Source organism: Myxine glutinosa, chromosome 4, assembly GCF_964187855.1.
Source record: "Myxine glutinosa chromosome 4, kmMyxGlut1.1, whole genome shotgun sequence".
NCBI classification, from domain to species: domain Eukaryota; kingdom Metazoa; phylum Chordata; class Myxini; order Myxiniformes; family Myxinidae; genus Myxine; species Myxine glutinosa.
In genome coordinates, this window is record NC_136264.1 from 27,695,176 (window position 1) to 27,712,841 (window position 17,666).

A 17,666-nucleotide genomic window follows, 5' to 3' on the forward strand; every position below is an offset into this window, starting at 1 on the left:
CAATGACCCCAAACACACTTTAAAAATCACTCCAGATGTAAACCCCATTGAACACCTGTGGGGAGATCTGAAAACAGCAGTTGGGAGAAGGCGCCCTTCAAATCTTGGAGAACTGGAGCAGTTTGCACAAGAAGAGTGGGCCAAACTGACAGTAGAGAGGTGTAGGAAGCTCATTCATGGCTATAGGAAGCACTTGACTTCAGTTATTTTGTCCAAATGCTGTGCTACCAAATATTAAGTCTGGGGTGTCAAGAATTTTGTCAATGCCATTTCTATATATTTTCTGATTTAAAAGGATATATTAAGTTCCAATTCAAAAAACAAAGGTTCTGTAATATTAACAATGAAATAAACAATTGTGGAGGCAAAATATTTTTGTGAATTTCAACTTATTTTTAGGGAAAATTGTGAGTTATTTGAAAAAAGTGCAAGGGTGCCAATATTTTTGGCCACAACTGTATGTATAATAAGGTAAAGATGAACTTCTATTTTGAGGTCATGCTCGGTAAAAATCCTGTTACCGTGATAACTTGTGAACCATTGATGGGATTATGTCCAAATTTGGTGCATTTACGTAGAATGATGTAAAGATGAACTGATTACATTTTGGGGTCAAGAGGTCAAAGTCTGTAATATGTCTGTAACTTGAGAACGGCTGAAGTGATCTAATTCAAACTTGGTACAGGTATGTATAATGATGTAAAGATTAACTAATTATATTTTGGGGTCCCAAGGTCAAAGGTCATGTCAGGTAAAAATGTGATAACTTGTCAACAGCTGAAGGGATTTAAATTAAAACTTGGTACAGATATGTATAATGATGTAAACATGAACTGATTAAATTTTGGGGTCAAGAGGTCAAAGGCCAAAGTCTCTAATATGTCTGTAACTTGAGAACGGCTGAAGTGATCTAATTCAAACTTGGTACAAGTATGTATAATGATGTAAAGATTAACTAATTATATTTTGGGGTCCCAAGGCCAAAAGCCAAAGGTCAAAGGTCATGTCAGGTAAAAATGTGATAACTTGTCAACAGCTGAAGGGATTTAAATTATAACTTGGTACAGATATGTATATGATGTAAACATGAACTGATTAAATTTTGGGGTCAAGATGTCAAAGGTCGTAGGTCATGCCAGGTATAAGTATTATAATGTCCATCTTATAGGACATTATTATGATATCCATCTTGGTACAAGTATTATAATGATGTAATAGTGTGGGCGGAGGCATATCGGTCGAAGTCGTAACGTTGAAGAGTGTGGTTCTAGTTCCATTTGATTCATTTGTACACTACTTTTCACATTGGCAAAAATAATGATAACACCCAGATAAAAATGAAACTCACTCGAAGAAACATTGCTGTTTGTCGTTCATTTGCATGCATCCCTTGATATGATGCAATGGTAAAGGCCACTTTTCTTTTAAAACGTAATAATTTTTTTTTCAGGTGTCGTAGTCTGTTGAGTTCTCAACTTGGTAATTTATTTTACTTGTGCGAGCAAAATTGCTCTCCAAGAAAATAAATAAAATGAAAATGAAGTTGTGCCTAAACTCGAACCATGTCACTCTTTTGTTTCCGTTTCATGCACGCTATGGTGAGGTGACCCCATATGTCCACCGGGCTTGGTATATCTCATGACATTTTGACTTGTAGTTCCCTTTGAGTGTGAGTGCACACCTCTTGAGAAGGGACTATTTGAGAGCCGCTCTGCAGTTCATTGTTGTCCCATTGCAGAAAGCACCCGCAATCCTGCTCTTGGCGTGGTGAACCGCTACTCGGCGTTGCAAAACCAGACCTCACCGGTCTCAGTGGAGACCAACGAGAGAAGGCCCATTTCGCGGTAAATGAACGGTCGCTCGACCATGTCAATCTGTCATCGAGTTTCGTGTTTATATTGATTTACTTTGCATGTATGCTGGTCAACTTTGCACGGGAAATTGCAATCGGCTCTGTCTTGTCTGTCTGTCAGTCACGCTATCTCCTAAACGGTTGTGCAGAAATTCACCAAACTTGATAGTTATGATCACCACATGGCAAGAAGTGTGAGTGCAGTGTCATTTTGGCTACGCCCCCTGGGGTGGTTTCAAAAGGTCAAATACCAAAAAATGCAATTACGGGCACATTTTAAAACATTTTCCAAATGAAACTGTATATGCAATCAACATTGGGAGACGCATAAAATACGTAATAAGTTTTTGGATATGAACCCCAGTCCATGCCCCCAGGAGGGTCACTGGTCAAAATGGGGAAAAAATGTTCCTCAAAATGTATTGGGTCGTTCCGGGCGGAACTTTTTTGCCATTTTTCAACTTTGCTCTATGTGCGAAGTGTGGAGATTTGTAATGTTGTGCCATCGACTTCGCTCTAGTTTGGAATATTGTTGATGTACATTGGAAATCAGCACAAAGCTTTATATTATTGTTTTCTTTACAGGACCCATTTGGTGCCAACCACTCACTGTTTTTTAATTTCTTTATTTCAGTACAGTACTATACTTCTAAGTTAGCCACCATTGATTACACAAATAATTAATGAGTCAAAAGCTTTTTTGCTGCATGAAAAATTCAGTTTGTTCTTGGCCATCAGATCTCTCTGACTGTTGTCCTTCCTCTTTTAAAATAAACCCATGGGATGGTGTAGTGGTGACATCACCATGTTAAGATTCCAGTTGGTTTGTTGCCTGCACAGTGGGTTGGTGAAGCAAATTTAACACTAGCTTTTTGTTTGCCTGGAAAAGGCGATCTAAGGGGCTATAAAACACGCTTGTTCAACCCGACAGCGGTCTGCTACAGGTCATTGTGCTCCACCACCATTGTTTTTGCGACTTTTGGCCAAGAGTAAAGTAGTCGAGGCAGGAAAATGACTGCCTTGGCCTCGTGGCCAGTTCAAACACATTTTGTATAACTTGGATAATTTGTCATAATAATTTACTTGGATAATTTGTAGTTATTGACAAATAACGTTATTAACATTTGTAATTATTTACTTGGATAATTTTATGTAACTTAGAGATAATTTTATATGGAGCTAACCCCATTGAAAATTTATTTCACCTTCATGAAGGCCATAGGACAATCCTTATTCAATTACAGTAAATTTCTTTAAAGTCTTGGAATTGATAAGGTAAAGGACATCTTGTAGACCGACTGTGCGTGTTCTTCTTCCCCTTTTTTGTATGGTCCTTGTGAACACGTGAATTTCTGGGGATTTGAATATTATTAGTAATTGTGAAATTAGGGATCTGATGAAAATGGGAGCTAAATATAGGGAGGCAGTAACTCAACCTTGGAGCTGCATTAGGTCTTCAATTGTAGATTCTGTCTCTAATTTTATTAACAGAATGTGCACCAAGTTTAAGTTGTCTGTAAACAGTTTCAATCCATGGTTCAACAGAGTTGTGGAAGTCCTGGAAAATAGGATTAAGTTTTTTTACTAGTCGGGGCTTGCTTTCACTGGGTCGATCTAAACCAGTGTTTAACAAGCGGAGTGTTCGTAAAGATATTCATGATCTCCATGATAGGTACGTCATAGCTCCAGCGGATAAGGCTGGTAATAATTTTGGTGTAGTTTGTAAAAAGTTTTATGTGGAGGTTTTATTAATAGAGTGAGGCATCGATACGGTTACTTTCACTGGTATAGGAAATAGCACATATTATGTTCCTTGTCATAAGTCGCTCCAGGATATTATCTCCGAGCATCAGGAAGTTTTAGTTAATAATTTCAGTATTAAATGTAAAGAGGTCAATCTTTGTATTCCTCGGCTTTACTGGATCCCAAAGCTTCATAAGAACCCATACAGCTGGTACCAGGTACCAACTATAGGTTTATAGCTGGTGCCAGGCAATGTACCACCAAACAGTTATCGCTTGGAGTTAACTCAGGCTTACAAGTTGTTGGGGAACTGTTCAGGAAATATTGTTTAGCAATTGAGTAGAATTCTGGTGTTAACACTTTCTGGAGCATTAATTCTACTTTGGTGTTCTTGGGTTGGATTAGGTGCCTCAATATCAAGTCAGTTGAGGTTTTTGATTTTTCAACTTTATATACGGAATTTGGATTTCGCACTAGTAAGGGATTCACTCTTCAAAGTAATTGACAAGGTTTTTAGCTCTTTTAATAAGTTTTTATGTGTCAGGTTTGACAGAACATTCTTTTCGAAAAATAAATACAGTACTCAAGTTTTCATTGTTTTGATAAGCAGAAGTTTAAGGATGCTGCTAATTTTATTTTGTTTAATACTTTTGTGTCTTTTTGTGGAATGTTTCAACAGGTTAAGGGTATTCCCATGGTTGGGAATTGCAGCCCCCTATGAGTGGACATTTTTCTTATTTTCTGTGAATTTTCATTTATGCAAAAACTGATGAAGGAGAAAAAATTCGGACTACCTAAAATATTGTCGCATACGTGTCGTTACATAGATGATATTTGTGTGGTTAACTATAACTTTTTTGATGATATTGTTGCAGATCTCCCGAAGCCCGTTCCCGTTACAAAGGGGGGGGGGGATTTAAACCCCTTTTTTCCCCCTGGGTCTTCAGGTCCGCGAGGCCGAATCGCCACTTCCGGGCAAACGTGAAAAAGGGTATCGGGACAAATTCGCACGTACCTTTAACCCACGCTGCCACGAAAGCGGGGATCGAACCTCGCACAAGCCACGCTTAATCGAGTACGCCCAAGCGGGATGCGTATCACGTGACTCGGGCTGTTACTTTTATGGAACCCCCTTTCGAGCGGTTCTATTCGTACCATGCGAAGCCAATGGATGGAAGGGACAGGAACGGTCAAATCAGAGGAATAACAGAATTTATTATTATTTACAAGGATCAGGATGAAGGAAAGGGGACACAGAGCAGATGCTTAGCAATGTTAACTTATGTGCCCAGACGAAGGGCCCACTCACTCACACGGGGAAAAGAAGAGAAGAATGTTCGCGCGCCAAGCGCGCTTCGCCGTCGGTCGCTCTGGGGCAGCTCGCCCGGCCCGGCTCTCCGATGTTCACGGCACGTATGCAGGCGAAGGCAGGTAGGAGGAAATCGCGCGTCTGTGGCCCAGCACGGGTCAGCCTCTCGAGCGCGCGATTAATACAGCGCAGAGCGCAAAGCACGGGGAAAGTTCGTGTACAATAGGCAATTCAATTTGCTCGTTCTGCAGCTCCACTCGCGTTCTCAAGCTCAACCCAACTCACTCTCACAGGGAACTGTAACTCAGCACACGACTCTGACTCATCTCCCGTCTCTCTCTCCTCAACTGTTCTCAACTCATGGGCTGCGCTACTCTCAACTGAACTCACCGGGAACTCTTCTCTTTCTCAACTGTTCTCACCGGGCACTCAACTCACCGGGAACTCAACTGAGGACTTCTCTTTCTGCAGTGGGGGGACTCGGAGCAGGGTTTTATGGCTCCGCCCCGGCCCGACTCGAATGTTCCAAACCCCGCCTCTGATCGTCGTGGTTAGCCACTCCCCTTGAGCCCTGATTGGCGGCTCGTGCTTACTGACCACTCCTGCCGTGCCTCCCTTCGGCCTCGGTAGACTTGTTCAGGCCTGCCGCGTGGCATTTCAGCGCCAAAAGAACACCTAAGCTCACTGGCCTACTCAACGCAAAACTAAACACAGGGAAGGACTCTGCTTACATTTACTAAGAAATAACTGAACTATCGCGAGGCTTCATGTTGTGGTGCGTCTTCCTACAAGGGGGAATTAACCTTTATTCCAAAACCACAACAATATTTTTTGTGGTTAACTATAACTTTCTTGATATTTGTGTGGTTAACTATAACTTTTTTGATAGGCTACTTTACAAGATTTATCCAGATAGTTTGATTGTTGTAAACAAGAGTGACTTGCTGTATATCTGGATGTGTTAGTTAAAGTTAGACAGAATGGCTTTAGTACGAGTGTGTATCATAAAGTTGATGATTTCAGTTTCACTGTAGTCTTGTGTACACCTTTCCAGGTGGCAATGTACCAATTAAAATGAGTTACAATGTCTTCTCATCTCAGCTACTTAGATTTGCAAGAATTTGTTCAGTGAAGGGTGATTTTGTGGAACGTGCTGAGAAGGTATTTTCAATCATGTTAAAAAAAACCAAAAAAAAAACCACCTTTAGAGGCCATTTTTCCCCGCAAAGCGGGGGTTGGCCTTTTTCAGGCACTGTGGTTGTTGTTGTTTTTGTTGGTCCCCTTTTTGAAGCAATGTTTTACGGCCGGATGCCCTTCCTGCCGCCAACCCTTTTTGTCGCCTTTTACGACAAACAGGGAATTACCAGTGAACTGGTACTCAATTAGCCAACCTCGGAAGGATGACAGGCTGAGTCAACCCCCCTGGCATTAATTCAGCGATCGACCGGGATTCGAACCCAGGATCCTAGGATCCTAAGCTGGCACCCTAGCCGCGAGCCCAACACCAGGCTGGATTATGTTAAACACCAGAATCATGTTAAATAGAGGATATTTGGCTGATTGGTTGATCAGGTCTTGTGAGAATGTCTTTAAATTCCATCGTCACCTTTTATGTAAGTTTGGTTGGTTTTCATTTGAACAAGTTCCTATTGCATTACATTTGTTATAATAATATTGAATTAATTATTTTAGTGAAGTTAATTCTTTAATTAATGTTGTTGATTAAGCATATATGTTTAAAACTATTTATAGATAGTATTAAATAATGGAGGTGTTTGGATAAAAATAATATTTATAAAACTAGCAACGGTACCCGCCCTATGGGCGGGGCTTCAATTGGGAGGCCCAAATGAAAAGGTAAAATATCAGAAATTGAAGGCTTTATTTTAAACGATTCATATAAACATCCGTTAAATCATATCACACGCAAATCATCAAAATCTAAACAGTATCTTACTATAATTCACCAAATGTCCCACAGTGATCGATACACTATGATCGCGATGATCGTGATCGTGAATCTTGATCGATAATCGTGTTCACAATCGCTATGTCGTATGTACTCCCGATACGTGTTTCCTTCAGTTGAAATGGGTTAGAATTCTCTCAAGCAGGGATTCAACCCGTGTCCTTATAAAAGGTCTTTGTCCGAGGTCGCCGAGTTCGATCGGTGCAGCCGTGCAGCGATCTGTGCAGCCGTTTGTGCGGCACCCGGGAAAACAACATCGTCACAATGAAAACATCGTCACAAGGAACGTTATGCGAATGTTATGCGAGAGTCCAAACCTGAGAATTCTGGAGACTAAAGCTGAAATTGGGAAAACTAAATAGCCTATTTTACTCCTGGAGATCCCAGGATTATCCACCCAAAATATCGTTGGGATCAGTTCAGCAGTTTTTAGGGTACCTTCGAACGAACGGACGGACAGACAGACAGACAGACGGACGGACATTTGGTGAATTATAGTAAGATACATTATAAGTAATGAATTAAAATGATTGATTGGTGGTTGCTGGGATACGTAGTGCAGCATGTTAAAATCGGTTATAAATGACAGCTTGAATATTTGAATAACAGTTTGAGTCGATGGTTCGATGGAGGTGCTGTGTAATGGCCATGTCTATCAGGTAATGTGTTTATGGCTTGGTATATTGTCATTTAAAGTGATTTATGATTTAAATTATTAGTTTGTGGTAATCTATCTATAATTCCAGTAATCTCTGTGTGTCTGTATGCGACCGCTGTTTCTCGACAACTACCGGTCCGATATACTTGAAACTTGCCAGGTATATTGCTGGGGACCCGAGGATGTGCCTTTTCAAGGTTTGAAATTAATCGGACAAGTGGTTCCCAAGGTATGGTCACCGTACTCGCAAGCCGTTCGCTTTGGCTTTGCGAATGGACCAAACCATTTCATGTAAATAGAGGGGGGGGGGTTGCGAATGGACCAAACCATTTCATGTAAATAGAGGGGGGGGGTTCTGTGGTCGTTACTGCCACGTGGTTTCAAAGTTTTTTTTTGTTGTTGTTGTTTGCACGCATGTTTTTTTGCACGCACGTACGGGCAAGCACGTACGGGCAAGCACGTACGTGCGGGCACACCCTAGTACTTTAAATAGAAGCAGTAATTACAGATTTGGCATTTAATATGGAATATTTTTTTGTGGGGGTGAACTTACTTTTCAAGATGTCTTAGAACCTAAAGTTCATTGGAATTATGTTGAAATTATTCTAGATTTTGTTAATGTGACCTTTAAAAGAAACAAAAACCACATTTGACATTCCGAAACAAATAAATTGATCCTTGAAAGTGATGTAAACTGATATCGAACTCAATTCATGGACAGTACTGTGTTAAACTTCTGTACATTTTCCAGAAGTATCTCTTTATTTTGCACATTAGCCAAAAAATTTTTTAACAAAATCAAAAGTTTAATTACGACTGGGATTATGGACAGTAAAATTACAGTTCAGTACTTCGTGTAACCCCCACGAGCATTCAGGAGAGCACGTACACATTGAGGCATGCTGTTCACGAGATTTGCCAAGGTTTGGACAGGAATCGCTTGCCATGCAGTGACAATAGCCTGCTGCAATTCACGCACAGAGGTCGGCTGCTGGTCCAAGTGGTCGATTTGATGCGTTAATTCTGCCCACAAGTTCTCTATCAGATTCATATCCGGGGACATGGCAGGCCACTCCAAATGCTCTACACCACGGTCAGCAAGAAAGTGTAGGATCATGCGAGCACGATGAGGCCGTGCATTGTCATCTTGGAAGACAAAGTTTCCTCGAAAGGCTGCACGAGCAAATGGAAGCAATGTTTCTTCCAGAATGGCCCTGTACTTGAACTGGTTCAGGTTTCCATTCAAATCAACCAGGTCAGTTTTGCTCCCTGCATGAAAAGCAGCCCAAACGGTCACCCCACCACCTCCAGCTTGGACTCTTGGCACTATACAATCTTTGTTGTAGGCTTCATGCACTTGTCTGCGCACTCGGACGCGGCCATCTTGACGATAGACCAGAAATCTAGACTCGTCACTGAAGATCACGTGATTCCAGTCACGTGATCTCTCTGAGCAGGGACACCTCTCTGAGCATTTCGTTTCAGGATCTTTGACACCTGACCTTGAATGATGCCATACTGCCGAGCAATAGCACGCTGTTTTATGCCGTAATTTCGTAAAGCCACCACTCAATGACAAACAGCATTGTCGAGTTGACGGACCATCTCCAGAGGAAGCGGCAATAACTTTTGGAGACGTGCAGCAGTTGTTTTCCACGAATACAGAATGCAACAACCCTTGTATACCCGACTGTGAAGCCAATCATCAAATGCACCTGCCCGTACATTTTGCCACCCACCTGTGATATAATCCTGTTGTTGACTTCTTGCTGCGACAGACAATCAGTGACATGGTTCTTTTAACAAAGAAATCACCAAAGTGTAAGAGAAACTCACCAGATTGATATACTGAGTTAAGAAAGTAAACCCAAGTCAAGGAAAAAAAATAATTCCATATTAAATGCCAAGTCTGTAAATACGTTTGAATAAGGATATCACATTGCTGTGTTGACTGACGGGACACAACTTTGAGGTTGTGGGTCCATTGATGTTGAATAATATGCTGATGTGGACCTGCGGCCAAGGTTGTGAATCCGCCGTTTGGAGAGGTTCTGGGTGGAAAGGATCGAAACCTCGATGAAACAGGGTGCCCAGCCGATGATCCTGGCAGTTGGAAAACCAGTCAATTGCTTATAAGTTAAGGTTATAACTTCAAATATAAAATAGCTTTTACAAGTTGTGTGTGTGTGTGTGTGTGTGTGTGTGTGTGTGTGTGTGTGTGTGTGTGTGTGCGCGCGTGTGTGTGTGTGCGTGTGTGTGTGTGCGTGTGTGTGTGTGTGCGTGTGTGTGCGTGTGTGTGCGTGTGTGTGTGTGTGTGCGTGTGTGTGCGTGTGTGTGTGCGTGTGTGTGTGTGTGTGCGTGTGTGTGCGTGTGTGTGTGTGTGTGTGTGTGTGCGTGCGTGTGCGTGCGTGTTTTTTTTTGTTTGTTTGTTTTTCCAGGTTCCTTCTTGTGACCAGTGCAGTAATTGGTCTTTATTTTGATTGAGCAAAGTGATATTGGGTGCTCATCACAGTTGTCACTGAGCAAAAGACAAACTTCACTTTTGTACCTCCATTGGCTTAATTGAGATTGCTGATCTTTTCTGTTCTTGGAAAATGTTTTTTGTTGAATATTTTATTTTTATGTATTTTAAACGTTGATTTAACATTTATGGAGGAGCTTGTACATAAACCACATGCAGGGCAAACGCATTGGACTACACAAGTGTACTTTTGTGTGAATTGCAAGGACATTATTAGACAATGGACAAATACATGTATAAAGGATTTGAACCTGGGTCCCCTGAGATCATGGGCAATCGGTTCAAATGAGAATGCTGAAAGGGCCAACTCTTTTTCACTTCGCCTGACTTTTTTCGTTTTTATTTTACTTCTTTTTTCTGTTATTGCAGAGGCAGCACTGGTCGTGACCGGACTGATCGCAATGTCCGCCAACTACCTACAACAGGCAATGGTAGCTTTGGCAGGGAGCTCATGGAGGAGCGGAGCCGGGAGGTTGATATAGAGCGCGAGAGCATGCCACGTCGCCGTGAAGAGCGCCCAAAGGAGCGTGAGGATGAGCGGCGGGTCCGAGAATCCCGTGCTGGTGCGTTGACTCTTTGTTCCTCCCTGCTGTCATTACGGGCCAGTCTCTCTCCTTTTACTAAACTATCACTTATCGTTGTGATGGAGTTACTACGCTCATTTTCCAGATTGGCCATTGCAGCTCAACCCTCTGAAATTGACTTTGTGCTGTGCATTTACTGACACTAAAAACATTCTACAGGTTTTATTTGACTAATATGTGCTGTTTTATTTACTGGACAAGTTGATCAATCTCTGCGGCTTCCTTGTTCAATCCCTTCTTTTCTTTGATTATTACTTGATAATTTCAGCGAGTCATGTAATCAATCCTCCATTGTTATAGACGTCTCTCTGTTAAATTGTTATTAATCTGCAAAAATCATTTTATGGTGCTATTGGGGGTCTGCACTAATGTTGTGTGGCTTGTAAGTGAAAGTATTATTTCCTTGTGTGCAGGCAAGGTTGAACCCCCACCAGCCGCACCCCCCATAAAGCTCACAGAGGAAGAGATGGAGAGAAAATCTCGGTCTATAATCGAGGAGTTTCTGCACCTCAATGACCTTAAGGTGTGGTTGGCAAAATGCGCTGGTGATGCTGTTCTGCTTCCCCATGCCACCCGGGTCTTCCCCCATAAATGATTGTTTTTTTTTGTTATTCTTTGTCAAGTTGGCCGAGTGGTTATTTCACAATCAAATTGAGATGTGCTACTGAACATGTGGTCTCATTCTGGGAGACATAGCAACTCTACATTGCGGTGTTTATTTTATACCTCCAATACCGAAGGTGGACGGAAGTTTTCCTTTCACCCCAGTCTTTTTGTCTGTTTGTGAGCAGGATGTCTCATAGTTCTGGACGGATTCTGATGAAATTTGGTGGACAGATTGGGTGTGTGTGACGAACTGATTGATTAAATTTTGGTGAAGATCTGGATCTGATGATTTAATTATTTTTTTTAAGTGAATCTTCACCATTGAAAGATTGGGCCAAAAAACTATATATGGCGTGATACCTCAAAATGTTGTAGATGGGTTTTGACAAAGCTTTGTGGATAAGTGGGTCGGTGACAAGAATAAGCTGATTCGATTTTGTTCAGGGTCTGAATTCAGATCCGGCCTGTCAACGGCATACAAAACGTGAACTGTAAATGTTGCACATTAAAATCTGCTTTGTAGGCAACCATTGGGTGCTTTTGTTGGCAGGAAGCGATGCAGTGCGTCCGGGAGCTGGAGGTATCCCAGTTGTCAGTGTTTGTGCGCATTGGCATCGAATCGACGCTGGAGCGCAGCACAATTTCCCGGGAACACATGGGTAACCTGCTGTGCCAGCTAGTGCATAATGACATGCTTCCACGTCAGCAGTATTTCCACGGGTATGTGCTTTAAGAAAACGGAACGAGACATTACTTTTGTTTGGAGACTGCTTGTTATTGCCATCAAATTTTCCACGTGTTGTGACCATTTCACAAAATACTCCTTAGTCTTTGTGTATGTCTAAACTATCTACTTGTAGTGAAAGGCATTGTGTCAGGAAGGTTTCTGCTTGGGTTGAGCTGATAGACTAATATGTTGCAGGTTGAGTGAGATACTAGAGATCTCTGAAGACATGGCTATTGACATCCCACACATCTGGATGTACCTTGCTGAGCTCATGACTCCCATGCTTGTAGATGGAGGCATCCCCATGGCTGAACTTTTCACGTGAGTTATATCGGGTCTATCTCGCCATCGTTCTCTTCTAACTTGTATCAAAGATCCAGCCTGTTTGCTTCCTTGCCATCCCTGGTAAATTTGGTCAACAATGAAAAAGTTGGTCCAACCTGATGTGCATTATTGTGTTCATTGATATCTCCTTAGACGGGGGAAAAATATGTTAACATTAAAAACGCTCTTTTAGACTTTGTTTTTAATGTCGTATTGGGGCAGGCCGATGTCAACATGCCACTTTGGAGCAATTTGACCATTTATTGAGGTACATGAATTTGTGGCGATTGAAGTTACTATATCTCAGTAGTTACTCTCTCAAAGAAAACCAAACTTGGCAGGTTATTCCATTGTCATAAGCCCGCCGCGAGAAAATTCCACCCGTTGCTTCACTGAATATGGAGGAGGGATCTTTAATTCTTTGTCTTTAAGTTTTAGGCTGTTTTCTTAGCCGTGAGGCTCTACATACGCCATGACCCCAGACGATACAGCGGTGAACAAGGGAGCCTTTAAGTAATCTATATTATGTATGTTGCCAAAAGCACAGGGAATTCTAAAGTGTACGTTGTTTTTTTTAATGTTGATGTTTTGGCATAAACTCATGAGTGGTTGAGTTTCTCTGTCATGCTTTGAAGAAGAAGCAATGCTTTGTTCACACTGTTTCTCTGTATTGGGTGTTTGCCCTCACAATAATTAAATTATGACAAATTGGAATAAAGTTGAAGCATTTTGCAACTTGAAAAAAAACACCCTAAGCTATGGAGGTGTGAATTAAGATGACAGTGCAGAATGAGAACAGACTTACTTACAAAAATACACTTGATTATAAGAATCGCTAACGTTAACTTTTTCAGATTTCACTCCAGACATTGATACTTATTTATGGTATGGGATCTTATCCTCAAATCCGTCGATGGCGTTTCCAAGGCACATTTCAATAGGCCGAAACATAATGGCGGCTTATGAACCCAGCAATGTCGTAGAGGGCTGACCACAATGGCGGACCGCCATTTTTGTAAGCCTTAGTTTTGTTTTTTTGTTGTGAGCACCCTGTTGGTCATCTTCAAAAAGGGGTTTTAACACACCCGAAGACCCAGTTTTCATTCATGCACTCCAAAGTGTGCATGCAAAGTTTAGGGCTGGTATGTGTCATGGTTTTCGATTTATGGAGCAGACACACACACACACACACACACACACACACACACACAGACACACACACACACACACACACCTTTTTTATTATTATCGATAGACAACACATTGTTTAGTCTTAAAATATACACCAGAGGCCTATGAAGCCAAAGAGCTGCGTGGAGTGAAAGAAATGGCAGAGATTTCTGGCCTGCTGGAGGGAATGACGTCGCCCGGCTAATGGGCGGTGCTTGTGACGTTTGGGGACAGGGGGAAGGCACTCACTCACTCCTCCCCTTCCCAACCCCCCCCCCCCCCCCCCCCCACTCTCCCACTCCCCTTCCAACAGGACAGTAAGGCCATCTATAGCATAACCCACCCCACAACAGGAATTGTTATGCCATTTTTAGCATCCAGTCAGCACATACATACATACATACATACATACATACATACATACATACACACACATACACACACACACACATACGCATGTGCATACACACACTAAGGTGGATACTTTGAGACCTGTGATGGCTCTGTTCCACTTTCTAAAACCTGCATATGGAGATAACAACACAGGTGGATCTGATATGTTTCTGTTTTCTTGCTTTCTGTGGACTCTCCATCCTTGAAGCATCAGATATCTGCATTTTATTGATTAACGGAAACAAGATATCCTGCATTAGTAAAGCCTAAATTCTAAGAGTACTTTAATATATTTTGTATTATTAACACGAGATATCAACTTTGCATGTTCAACAATCTTTGTATGCTTGTCATGCTTAGGACAGTGAGGTCACCTGCCAAGTTTGGTTTCATTTGAGCTAGTAACTGCTGAGATGTAGCAACACCAATGTGCATACATTTCCTACACCTCAACCAATGGTCGAATTGCTGCAAAAGTGGCATTTTGACATAGGCCTCAATCAGACTAGGGTGCATCAAACACCCCGTTTTTGAAAATATTCTCATTAATCTCGTCTTTTTTTTCGTTACACACGCCCTATAGAGCATGTCTAAAATATTTCGAGTATTCAATTTTGTTTAGCCCCTCCCACCTCCCCACCACGATCAGGTAAAAATTGTGACCCCCGCTAATCTGATAAGGTAAAAATTATGTACCACCGCTAATTGGTTGCTTTGGCCAAATATGAGATTTTTCAAATGTTATAAAAGTGAGAACACTTTCTTATAGTAATTTAGGGGCACTGATTCTAAAAATGGCCTCTAATAGGTGGTGTGATCAAAATTACAAAATTGAAAAAAATCCCAAAATTGGATCCAAAAAAATTAATATAATGGTGCGAGTTTAACAGCAAGTTCTTCTCTGGGTTTGTAACAGAGTTCTCTTTCCAAAGGCTGAGGTCGAAGTGCCTGAATTCTACCCTTTGACTTTTTCCCCTGAAGGCATTATGTTTTCCGGGTTGTCCGTCCGGCTGTGCGTGCGTAACGGATTTTTGTTACCGCGATAACTTGTGAACCACTGAAGGGATTTTTACCAAACTTGGCAAAGGCATGTACAAGGATACAAAGCTGAACCGATTAGATTTTGGGTTGACCGGGTCAAAGGTCGATTGTCATGTGACCTTTTATTTAAAATCTTTGTTGCCACAATACATTGTGAATCACTGAAGAAATTTGATCCAAACCTGGTATAACTATAGGCTGTAATACAAAGATGAACTGATTATTGCATTTTCGCTTCAAAAGGTCAATGAGACATGTGCCCTTTAATTGAAAATCATTTTGTTACTGCAATAACTTGTGAACCACTGCACGATTACAACCAAACTTGGCACAAGTATCGATTGGTAATGCAAAGTTGAACATCAATGGATTAAATTTTAGGTGCAATAAGTCAAAGGTCAGTCAGTCAGTCTTGTGACTTTTGAAAATCATTGAAGACCATAACTCGAGTTATGAGCATCTGCTTTTTTTCACTTTGACTTTTCTCTTCTCTTCCCCCCCCCCCCCCTTTTTTAAATCTCAGTGCTGTCTTTCTGTCTCTGTCTCTCGCTCTCACTCTCGTCTGTCTCTGTCTCTCTCTCTCGCTCTCTGTCTCTGTCTCTCTCTCTCGTTCTCGCTCTCTGTGTGTGTGTCTCTCTCTCTCTCTCTCTCTTTCTTTTCTCATTCTCATTCTCTCTTTCTCTCTGTGTCTCTGTCTCTTTCACGTCAAATTATATTTCGTAATTTATTCTTTTTTTTTTTTTAAAGTTAGTTCATATAGGGCAGTGCTTTGGTATAAGTTATGGTTGGTTTGTTGATTATTTCTTGCGAAAATCGAAGATTTTTCAAGTATATTAGTTGGTCTTGTGCATTATTCTGTCTGTTTGTCAGTCGCCTACAGGTCACAATTTTTAACCGATCTTCACAAAACTGCACCAAACGGTAGAGTTGGTCATAAGCAAGAAGCCTTTTGTTTTTGGGATCAAAAGGTCAATCAGGTCAACATCGGCCAAATGTCACCAACTTTGTCATATTTCTAAAATCCTCAATTTCTCAATTTTAATCCAATTGACTTGAAATTTGAAGAGGATTTGCAAATCTGGACACTGAATTCAATCACCAATTATATTTTAGGTCAACATAGGCCAAAAGGTCAACATCCTAGTTTAGAGATTTCACGAGTATTGTGCTATGCACGACATATTTCTTGTTTTTTTAATTCTTTCGGCACAGTTTTGCTCTCTTATTCACTTTTAATAAAAAAAATTCTCAACAACCGCTTATCTGATCGATACTAAACTTTCAACATAGGAGCTACTCCTCGTGGAAAATTTCTTAACGGCAACTATGATGTCATCGGTCATGTGGCATGGCAGCCATATTTGATTAAAGGGAAAAGTTTGGACATCTCCAAAAGCACTTCGCAGAAAAAATTTAAATTTGGCACATGTCACCACTCCCCATGGGGAATAAAGCTTGGTAATGATGACTTCATCGGTGAAGTGGTATGCTAGCCATAACTCGATGAATCAAAATCCTTATCTGAAAATGATTGAGGGTGATCTACGAAGACACTTGTCAAGATAATTAAATTGATGATGTAATCAGTCACGTTTGGTTTGGCATTTAGCCATATTGGATTTAGCCATAGGTTTGGCAGCCATATTGGATTGAAAATAAAAACCTTTAAAAATCTTCTTCTCCAGAACTGCTTCAGAGATCGATGCGAAACTTCAACCACATGATATTTTGTGTTGCAAACCCCTCCCCCACCTATTCCAGCCTTTTTGTTTCATCTGTGCACATTTAGAATGATCATTAGTTGGTTTCATTTCAACTTGATCTCCACTGTAATGTCCGATAGCGATTGAAATAGATTCTCCTTTGATGGATAATTATCCAAACATATCATAGTTCATAGTTCAGCATGTTGTGGCTTTGTATGAGAATTGCCAAGTCTGGATGTTTGATTTTGTTTAGTACCAAAAACACACACAAAAAAAACATTTTTTGACAGAAGCATTAACCTTTAAGTTATTAGTCCCCTACCGGTTTACACCGGAGGGGACTATAAGTTTGAACTCCGTCCCTCTGTCTGTCAGTCCGTCAGTCCGTCACGCAAAGAACAGTTTTCCGGACTTTTTTTCTAAACTCTTAATGCTAATGATTTCAAACTTGGTACATGGTTTCCTCATGATAAGTTACAGATCGAGTTCGAACTTCACGACGTTTCGATCATTTTTGACAAAGTTATGGCACTTTGAACTTTGGGAATTCTGATAATTCTGATGATCCTTAACTCAGTGCCATTTTAAGTTTTAATTTCCTTTAAAAAAGATTTTCTCTGCAATAATAGGAGCGATTGAGATAAAATTTTCACCATATGATGGACTCGGTCTGTAGAATATTTTAATGGTAATTATGACGTCACAGGTCACGTGGTTCGTCCGCCGTATTGTTTTTCGTGAAAACACGAAAACCCCTTTTTCTCTGCAACGGCTGAACAGATCGAGGCCAAACTTTGCAGGCAGAATCGCATACCCATGACGAACAAAAAAAGTCTGGGAGCATGACGTCGTGCGTCACATGGTTTCAGAGTTATGACGTTTTTAAGCATGAACCTTTAAAACCGAGCTCCTCCCTCATTTTTGATCCGATCGAGGGGAAACTTCACAGATCTGTTCAGCATATCAATCTACTAAAATGTCCTTTTGGAATTTGCGATAGGATGCGTGGTTTGGCAGATATCGTTAATTAAACGAAAATATTTTTTAAAATGGATGTCTCTTG

At 41.1% G+C, this 17,666-nt stretch overlaps 1 protein-coding gene across 5 annotated transcripts in view; it reads left to right on the forward strand.

Moving 5' to 3' along the window:
* LOC137425734 (uncharacterized) overlaps positions 1–17,666 on the forward strand; it is a 331,211-nt gene that overhangs the window by 199,822 nt on the left and 113,723 nt on the right. For 2 of the 5 annotated variants that reach the window (XM_078775549.1, XM_078775552.1), the window contains exons 20-24: positions 1,739–1,844; positions 10,422–10,615; positions 11,050–11,159; positions 11,793–11,962; positions 12,165–12,290. The exons of the other annotated variants lie outside the window; for them this stretch is intronic. In XM_078775549.1, coding sequence (XP_078631675.1) covers positions 1,739–1,844; positions 10,422–10,615; positions 11,050–11,159; positions 11,793–11,962; positions 12,165–12,290 — 706 coding nt within the window. The remainder of the gene's footprint in view (positions 1–1,738; positions 1,845–10,421; positions 10,616–11,049; positions 11,160–11,792; positions 11,963–12,164; positions 12,291–17,666) is intronic. 5 annotated transcript variants of the gene reach the window in all.